The sequence below is a fragment of the Anopheles ziemanni genome, chromosome 2, assembly GCF_943734765.1.
Source record: "Anopheles ziemanni chromosome 2, idAnoZiCoDA_A2_x.2, whole genome shotgun sequence".
In the NCBI taxonomy this organism is placed as follows: Eukaryota; Metazoa; Arthropoda; class Insecta; order Diptera; family Culicidae; genus Anopheles; species Anopheles ziemanni.
The window spans coordinates 86,754,752-86,764,806 of record NC_080705.1 but is presented as its reverse complement, the minus strand read 5'-3'; the positions used below and the strand labels follow the sequence as shown (position 1 = coordinate 86,764,806).

General features: G+C 45.3%; 1 protein-coding gene across 1 annotated transcript in view; it reads right to left on the bottom strand.

The window, feature by feature from the left end:
* Window positions 1-470: 470 nt before the first annotated feature.
* The window catches only part of LOC131294630 (uncharacterized), a 38,368-nt gene continuing 28,783 nt past the window's right edge, over window positions 471-10,055 (bottom strand). Inside the window, exons 10-13 of the mRNA XM_058322674.1 lie at window positions 9,654-9,792; window positions 5,708-5,813; window positions 4,491-4,650; window positions 471-2,344 (exon numbers count right to left, since the gene is read on the bottom strand). Coding sequence (XP_058178657.1) covers window positions 471-2,344; window positions 4,491-4,650; window positions 5,708-5,813; window positions 9,654-9,792 — 2,279 coding nt within the window. The remainder of the gene's footprint in view (window positions 2,345-4,490; window positions 4,651-5,707; window positions 5,814-9,653; window positions 9,793-10,055) is intronic.

Genomic DNA, 10,055 nt, shown 5'->3' with positions numbered 1-10,055 from the left:
TAGAATTTGTTTAAGCTAAGAGAAATTAAAACAACTATTAAAAAATATTTCATATACTATTCAATCATCTATCAACGGTTTTGTTTTAAAATAAAGTTTGTGAGGCTTTAAAACACTGCACAGCGCAACAACAACGACAGCTATTGCAGCGACGTAAATAATAAACAAAAAAATCCATGAACTCCAACTTCATATCATCTTCCTTACCATAAAAATCTGCCAAACGGGTAAAGTTTGTTGAGCATAAGCGATACTGTCCATTCCGAAAGTCGGCCATTCCTCTTGCGGCCATCTTTCATCGCCACTTTGAGGAAAGGTTTTTGATTGTGCTTTGTCTGTGTGACTTTGTTGCTGGGGTGTTCTGTTTTACGTTAGTTTTGTCTTTCTCTCCGCCGTGACAATGTTTACGATTGGATAAAAGTTTGCTTCTGGTTCCGGTTCCGTCCGTTAAAGTTTTTTTTACCACCCACTCACACCGACACCTCTTCGGTGTATTTGGAGCGATCGTTCAGATCGATGACTAACCGTTTTTCGGGAGATTTTTTCTTCTTCCCTCCACCGGAACTGGGTGCTTCCGTGTTGTTGCCAAGAGCACCGCCTCCCTCACCGGCCGTTGACGTTCCTGGTGAGTTGGTAGTGCTTCCGCCACCGGTGCTACTACTACTACTACTACTGGAGCTGTTGTTGCTGGTGGTGCTACTGTTGGCGTTGACAGCTCTACTTGCTCCATCCTCCATTCGCTTGACACCCGCGGACCCCTCCGCCGAGGGGGTTGACAGTTGTCGGTCAACCCCCGACCCGCCGGTTTCCGACCCGTCCACCTTCGAGGCACTCAGCTCCACCGGTGCACCGGAAACACGGGATTCCGGTTCTGGTGCTTCACCGCACGGTTCCCTCAACCGACCACGCGCCACACCCCGCGACCGGTTCTCGTTCTCCAGGTTCTGCAGGGCCGTCGTGAGTGCGTTTCGCATGAGAAAGTGCTCCTTGAGACTATCTATCCTACTGCTATTGTTGGCATACAATTTGTTAAACTTTTCTAGATTCACCAACCGTGTCGCCTCGGCGGCCGCTCTCTCGTCCTCCGCCGTCGCCGGTCCCGTGGCTGTGGCCGGCGATGGTGACAGTTGAGCGAGGGTCCCCTCCGCACCGCGCGCCCCACCACCCCGTCCCGACGCGTAGGACGCATGATTATCTAAACTATCACCGGAACTGGAAGTTTGTCGTTGGCGCTGCTGCTGCTGCTGCTGGGTCGGTTGTGTCTGGTGTGGCGCCTGCTGCTGCTGGTGGTGGTTGTGGTGGAGGTTGTGTTGATGCTGATGTAGCAGATTATCACAAGATTCGAAAGCTTTTGTACTGAACTCACTGTACTCGCTGGTGCTGGAGGCACGCTGATGCTGCGGTGGATGCTGATGCTGCTTCTGCTGCTGGTTCTGGTGGTCGTAACGAGTCGGTGCAACATTCCCCACACCGGCGAACTGACAGTTCAGCACCAGCTCCGAGTTGTGCTGTTTGGCGGTTCGCAATGGCACCGACTGGCCCGCCGTCCCGGATCCGGAACCGGAACGGTCGCTCACTGCACTTATCTTACAATTACAATTAACCGTACTGCCAGCATTAGCCAGCTGGACTGCACTGTTGGAATAATTTATCACACTATCATTGCGCCGGTGCTGCTGCTTCTGCTGCTGTCGATGGTTACCGGAGGACCGGTTCGAGGCGCAGCAGGTGCAGCAGCAGGTGCAACGGCGACCCTCGGCCACGTCCCCATCGTAGAGAGCTTCCCCGCCGTCACTGCACATACACTGGAGCTGCTGATGGTCCAGCCGGAAGTCGCTGCCATCGATCGACCGGGCCTCTCGTTGCGTCTGGCGTCGCTCGCCCTCCTCCTGCCGCCCACTCCCATCGTCCGACGTGTCGTCCGTGATGGTAATGCGCGTGGGCGAAGGCAGCATCCCGTTCGGACCACCGGTTGCGACGGGTGTGGTTATGGTTAACCCACCTCCACCACCACCAGCTTCAATTTGGCCATTTGGAATGGTCGCGATCGTGTTGGTGTTGGTGCTCTTGTCCAGTCGGACCACAGCGGAAGCAGCTGAGGGTGATGCGGAGTTTGCGGCGCCCACCGTCGGTCCACCGTCGGTCTGGATGGCTTTCAGTGGACTTGGGGCACCGATGGCCGGCGGGGGCCGGAGTGAAGTGCTACGGCAGGCTTCTATGAGGCTCGAGACGGTCAGGATGGCGGCGCCACGCTGCGGAATACGTTCGTACAACCGCTGGAGCTGAGTGTAGAGTAGCTTCAGTTCTTCCAGCGCTTCCGTCTCCGTCAGGCGACCTTCGTTGGCTGTGGAGGGGAAGGGTGGCAATAAGAGCAGAGGAAGGTTATTAAAGATTCATCATCCGATAGCTCGTCTGCGGACCCAACTGATGGTTTTGGAGAAAATTAAAACAGTGGTAGAAGGACTCATGAATTACGTGTGTTGAGGTGCGTCAAAGCTTTAATACTCTGAGTAATGTAGCTCCATGTTTTAAGTTTTCATAAGTCAGAAAATACCGTGTTTAATTGATTTTTCAGATTTAGTTTATATAAGGTCTTCACATAAAATGTGCCTTTTTTTGTTTCATTGAACGTATTTTAACATGTATCTATTTGTACAACCAAGTTAACTTTTTTACCCTAGAAATCTAAGACGAAGAATAAAAGAACATTTCTCTATTTTCCTTCTCGATTTCTTCGGTGTAAAAGTGTTCGGTTTGGATTTCCCTTTCTCTTTGCCCTACTATGATCTACTGTGAGCTTTAGATTTAGTTTAATGCAGCAGTTATAAAATTAGATAGAGTTGATTTAACACATTGCCCGTTCAAAACGTGACCATATGAACTAATTTTTGATAATTTATTAGCCCGAACAAGCGAATGCAGTTTCTATGCGGCCACATAAAATTTAGGTCGTTTATCGAACCGGACATAAAATATGACAAAAAATTCTTCCTTCGTCCCTTCTCTGCGATCCGGATGAACATAATTGGATTGCTAGTGGCGGTGAGGAAAATGGCCACTCCTGTGTGACCCTTCCGGAAAAATGATGGCTGGGTTTCTTTTTTATTTTTACTGACCCAATCAATTCCAGCCAAACACACTTGAAAGGGAATGGTCCTGGGGCTGTGGGACTTCGGAAAGGGCTTCCGGATTTCATCTACCAGTTGCTAGTTGGCACGATGGAGTGATAATGAAAATAGCTGATCGATCATTCTGATCGAGTGCGGAATGTGATAGCGATAATTCATGGTCTGGTGGAGCCCCAGGGGGTTGAGAGGGGTCCAAAAGGGCATATATCCCGGGGGCGGAATCGAACCATCGACCGCCCATTACTGCATTCATCATCCGGGATTCGAGTGCCTCGTCATCATCCCGGCTCCAAGCACTTCCAGTCTTTCCTTTCGCTTTTATCAACCTCTGTTCTTGTGTTGAACGCCCTTAGGGAGCTGTTGAACGCACTTGGTTGGTCGATTCGAGATGCGAACGTGGTGTCCAGCCGTTCCACTAAAAAAAAGTCAAGTCTATGTACGAAAAATTGGACCGATGTATCCTGGTGAACCCTCGGCTTGTTCGCTTTATGGCCGTTGCACTGCAGCAACTTTTCCGAAAAAGTGATTTATCGAAATTTGCCTCGGGTTCGTGTGTAATTGGTTTGCTCCGTTATTTGCTTCATGCGGAACAAATAGAAGGGTCCGTTGGAGAAAAATCCACACCAAAGGGATACAATGGGGATAGAACGGAAAGGAAACTCGAGCAAATTTCTATTTCCCTTGGATTCTGGAGCGAAAGTGACCGACAATGTATTTTCTGCTCTTTTTTTGTCTGCTCTCTCTTCGTTGTCCTCACTCGACCGTACTTTTTCCCCTTGCTAATCGCACCCCTTTGCTTGATAAATTGAGCTCCTAGTTTAGCCTGGTATCCTCACACATACCCCCACAGCTCGCTCCGAGTGGTTCCGGTCCGTATGTCAAATAATTTTCCAAATTGAATTTAATGAAACGAAAACAATCTGGCATCCTGCTGCATCGGTCCCGGTGGCGTTGTAAAAAGTGGAATCTGTCCACCTCAATGTCCCGCAGGAAGGACTTCCTATGTTCGTAAAAAATCAACCCTATGTAGGGTACATCGTACGCACTGAGGCTGTTGCTTGTTCTAGCTTATTCTTCTATTTTTCTCTCCCTACTCGGGCACCCACAACTAGTCTGCTGGTTCTTGATTACTTGTACGAACATTTCCGGAACAGCATGCCGTGGTTTGCTGTGAGCATCCAATACTCTAGCACTGGCTGTCGACAGGATTCGATAAATTCTAGACCCAACCCCCAAACATTGAGTTTGGTCTTTAACCTTTGCTTCGAATTCACCCACACACATGCATGTATTTTCCATTCTTGGATTTGTCCGAGGCGTCTGTCCGACAGACGCTGTTCCACCGAAGCATACTGTACTTACCCATGTTGCCTCCGAGCTGGGCGGTAGACGTCGTGACGCTGCTGGCGTTGGCAAATGTTCGCCCGTGCGAGCGGCTAATAAATTTAGCACCAGATGGCTTGATGCCCAGCCCGGTCTGATCGTCCTGATGCTTGCCACCTCCACGGAACACCAGGTAGACCTGATCGAGAAGAGGAAAAAACCGGGTCAAATAGAAGAGAAAGCGAAAATCCGTTCCCAAAAGAAAGAAAGTAATCGTGAATGACACCGGGGAAAAAGACGGGGCGGTAAAAGTTTCCCGGAACGACGCAAATCACCACGACAGGTATTGAGGAGGAAAGCTTTCTTTGCGGGTGAAAAGTTGTAAAACTGGCCGGGAAATAGAATGGAGAGCAGGAAATGTAAACGGGAACGGTATTTACAAGGAATCGAATTAGGCATTCGGTCTGAATTCAGCGAAGAACACTGGGAAGCGTTTCGGGTAGTAGATATGTCGAAAGTCTTGATTGCGAATTCATCTTAAAACCAATTTTTTCGGTCGACAGTTCTTGTAAAATATATTTGCTGGATTTTGATTCAGGGTTTTGATGAATCTCCCGATGAAGAGGGTCTAGTTGAAGGTTGAATGTTTTGAGAAGCTTTTGGCACAAATTCTCTTGTGGGAATTTTGGTGAGTGTATTTGATTATTTTAAATTTTCCGTACATAAAGTTTTGTTATGTTTTAAAACTCCTGAAAGTCAGATTAATGTAACCAAAATGAAACACCGATTACAAGTGGGTTCCCTTCAAAGATATTTAAAATGAAGTAAAATGAAATCAGCCTAAAATATGTTTAACGTTTAGCAATCATTATGTACTTCGAAATTTTACCGGAAAAATTGTATCCTTGAGTATTTTGTAAATAATTTTAAGCAGGTCGTCTACCAGCGAAGTAATATTGAGAAAAATAAAAAATAATAGTTTATCTCGGCAGAAAGTCATCAGCAGTGCGATGCGACAAAAAAGAATTAGAGATAAATCATAAACAATTGTATTTTTGGATGATGAATTCTTTCTTTTATGGATTCACAGAAAACAAAACAAAACAGGTAAGGTGTCAGCTGAAGCTCGTTTCGCTGAAGCATAACCCAATTCGCTTCCAGTTGGGTTGAGCAGAATGATGATGAGAGAAACGAAGGACAGCAAAAGCCTGCCGCAATATCCCCGGATAAATGGATGACCGATGAGTTCTCCTTACCTTGCTGCCAAAAATCAAACCCAACAGTAGCGTGACCGTAAGCTGCGTGTGGCAGAAAAATATGATGTACAATAAATCGGGATTAGCCGGTGACTGCAGGAACAACCTGTCGGGCAGAGAATTGGAAAGGTGAAAGAGAAAAACCGGAGTCAGTATGGAACGGCACGAATGAAAATAGATAGAGCTGAAAGAAGAAACAATTGTCCTATTGCTTACAAAAAGGGAACAAAGAAGTTTCGCACAGAAGCAAAACGGACATTTCGCCGGCAGCCAAGTTGCGAATGAAATATCACCAGCTAGATGGACCAGTGTAAAACATTAACAGGACATTGCCACAAGGAGCTGTCGAGTGGAGCGAAGGGACGAATAAAAAATGATGATCACTTCCGGTCACTGGAATGGCGCAAAGGCGTCCAAGTACGAAGGAAAGTATAATGACCGTCAACACTATCATCCGCGTTGGTCTGGTGGAAAATCTCGATTGTTTTTACTTTCTCTATTATTGCTACTCTTTGACGTGCCCAGCATGCTTGAGGATTATGTGGTGACTTTTGCTGTTGAAAGTGTTAACACTTTTTCCAGGAAAGATGTTCAATGGTATACCATTTCAGTTTATTACAGATCAAAATTGAAAATCTCTTGTGGATTATTTTTCTACATACTTGCAATTCATGTAGAAGACCATTCTCAATCACTACGATACTAGAATCACTTGGTAATTATGTTGACCGTGATTCTTTACGTACCAAAGAACTCAACGTTAGTGCCACGGAATCTCAGACGTCATCTAATGATCGTCATTTGCTACAAGGTTACTTGGAAGGAGCAAAATATACTGTTTCGGAAGTAGTTTGAATATTTTATTACTATATTTTTTCCATTTTTTGTCATTTAGCTGCAATGTTCAGTACACTTTATTCGCTTGACCAATTGTACTTCTTGGACAAACGTCTCAGCTCTCTAATGATGCTGTTCCCGCGCAAGATGTATTTCTGAAGAAATGGAGCTCACAAATGACCCTCTCAATGTTGGTAGCACCGAATGCTACAGCGAACTAGCTGGCACGATTTATTATCCTGGGACCGACTTTTTGCGGCTGACGTGACAGAACCGCTTGAAGCCATCCGCCAACTAGGTTGATTTATTTTACACCATGTTTCGTTTGTTTTAGTAAGGTTTTTCTGTCATGGAGAAATGCGTTACGTTTTCACCGCATCATCCAAACACTTTTCACAGGATAGACAATATTTCATCTTATCCGGTTAGTGGGTGGGCATTCAAGTGGGTTTACGTGTGTGCGTTGTTTCATTCTCCATTTCCTAAATCAACAACACCTTTTTTCGACTGAATCAAAACACCCGGATTCTAAACCATCCACTTGAAGGCAACCATTCTATTTATTGCATGTGGCAAAGAGTTTGGTAAAAATCTTCCCTACTAGAAGTTATGGTGGCTATCTGATGAAGAGTAAAATAAAATAAACAAGAAACCTCTTCAATCCGAGACAAATTGGATGAGTTTCCATGGTCATCTTATGTCTAGTATGACGGGCGTATGAAAAAGTGCAGAAATTTCTCGAATTATCAACTCGTTCCCTTAGATTGAAGAATCAGTGATAAAGTCTGCAATCGTTCAGGTTCGAGGCACATGAACGTAGTTTTGGACATTTGAAAATGAGAGCTATCTTACTAGAGAAATAGGCTGCATTTGCACGGAAATCTGAATTTGTTTGTGTAAATTGAAGAAACAATATGTTTAGCAAAATAGAAAGTATGACAAAACACTTAACAAGATACTTGGTGAAAATTCAAAAAGTGGAAAACAAGGTGAACATGGTTAACAAATCAACCACGTAAAACACAAGAGCAGCCAATAAACTTTTCCATCATAAAGTTCAATAAATCGGAACGGTTGAAGGCCATTTTCGTTGAACCTTGGGTAAGTATAGCTGCATCTGTAGCACTCACTTGTGCCTTAATCATATGCTGGTCGAGCGCGGTTTACTCCATGTCCTCCCGACGTCCGCGTAACCAGTGGAAGGCAAAGGAAACATTGGTCCATAAATACCGCTCGCCTTGAATTTCAACGAATCCTATTTGCATATCCCGAACCCAAACCGAGACAGGCTGACCGGCCGATCGACCACTCGAACACGGTCCATCCATACAACCCGGCGCGCTGGAGCCATTAACAGTAAATGCAGACGCAAGATAAGGGAAGGACAGAAAAGCGAGCGCTGGGAAAGCGGGGTGAAAAACCATCAAACCTCTTCCCTCCCGCAATGTCTCCGATGCGTTAAGATAGTCGGGGCAAGTTAAGGATGGACATTAAAAACCCATCATCCAAAAGGTCGATAGAAGGTGGTGAAGCTCTAGTGAGCTTTCTAATCCATAAACTCAACACATGCACAAATCGATACGAATGCAAACAAGCCAGCTGGTCTCGGTTTAGGGTGACTTTTCCGTCCGATTTTCCACATCACATTTACTTTTGTAAATAGATCAAAGTGTTTTGAGTATTATCTTGGCGGTTTTAATGAGACCAATCGACATCGCAACCAGTAATCAACCCGAGGACATCGATGATCCTGACCATGCTTGTCAGAAAAATAGGGTAATTCACCACAGAATGCAATATCGACACGCGGTATGTGTGCGTCAGTGCACGTTTGTGGTTTTACGTCAAAGGCAACCGAATCGGAACTCTCATGACCCGCAATACGGTGGCGATAAACCAACCATATGTAACCGGAACATTCCACGAAGGATAGTGGATTGAACTCACTGAAAAACGACTGATCAACGATAAAAAGCATCGTTTGGCACATCATTGGCAAACGTGCTTGCCTTTTCATTGTAGCAATCTGCCTGCACATCCGGCCACAGAGATGTGTCTGCTCCGGATATTACGCCTTGAGGTCGTTTTTTGCATTTCCTGTGCTGAACAGTAAAATGATACGGTTGTTTTTTATCCCCAAGTCGATTCGATGACAAGTGAAGTGTTTAAGGATAATGATTTCCATATTAAAATATGCATTTTTCTGCTGGACAGAGGATGTTACTTCGCTCTAGCCAAACGCACACACTCCCTTTTGCATATTGGCTTGGTTGATAGTGAAACGGGAGTTGGTTGAATGCATAAATAATCTCAACATTTGCTAGTCGCTCGCGTTTTTTCCCTTCTTTGTAAAGCTCACTTCATTGCACCACTTTCATTTCATTAAATATTCATACGTATTGAATGGCGTTCGATTCCCTCCTGGGTTTGGGTGTCTGCACGCGAATGCCGCGAACATTGACCGATCCGCAAATAAATATTCAATCGGCCGTTTTGGTTTGATGTGTATTGCTTTCGTTCTGCTTGTTTTTGTAATTTTTTCAGTGTTCAATGAAATGTGTTTTAGTCTTTTTTGTATCCGTTTTCTTTGTTAAATTTAGCAGAGGTTTGTTGACAGTTACATCTCATACGATACTTCCGTTTTCATCGTCATGTGTTTTGCACTTTGGATTACTTTATTATAGCTTTTTCTTCTTTTCTTCCTTCTTCTTGCTTTTCTTTCTAGGCGTAACAACCATCTTGGTCACGCCTGCCCGTTAAAGGTGCCACGTCGCTCATAGGCCGATTTTCTAAACGGCATAAACGTTCGGCTGTTGGGGAATATAATATGACATAGTTGTCATAAAACATTGCGCGTATTTTCTTCTTCGGATATGATACAGCTTCATGGGTTCGCTGGAAGAGTTAACATGTTTTTGTCATCGATCCCGATTGACCTCGATGAGCAAGGTCACCAAACAATCTAGCACAACTCAATATCCGATATTCCATTCGCTTCCCGGAAGTAACTACTCGCCATGAACACCACAAAAGTGAACAAAACCTCTCGGGCTCATAATACATTCAATGCCGATGGAAGGACACATGTGTTTATTTACGATATACTCACATTGACACGTTGAGGAAGCACGTCAGAAGAAACTCGTTGTAGATCGCCATCGATATGAAGCGGCTTTCGTTGAACTCGGACGGTGCCTTCCGCACCATGATGCACAACCGGACGCCCCATGCCAGGAACAGGACTTCCACTGGAGGAGGACAGGACACGAGTACGACATCCATCCAGGATCGATCCGCGCGTCCCGTCACATGTGCGGCGAAAGTGTGGTGTAATGTTGCGTTGTTTGGGGGTTTTATTATGTACACATTTTTATTTTTGGTCATGTTTTGTTTTCATTTACGGTCATATATCAGCGGCACCGACGACATCCGGAAAAGCCAGCACGTTCCATCGGGTCGGACCGCGGCGAGTCGAAAGGTCGAACGGTTGGAAAAGAGAATAAAGATACGA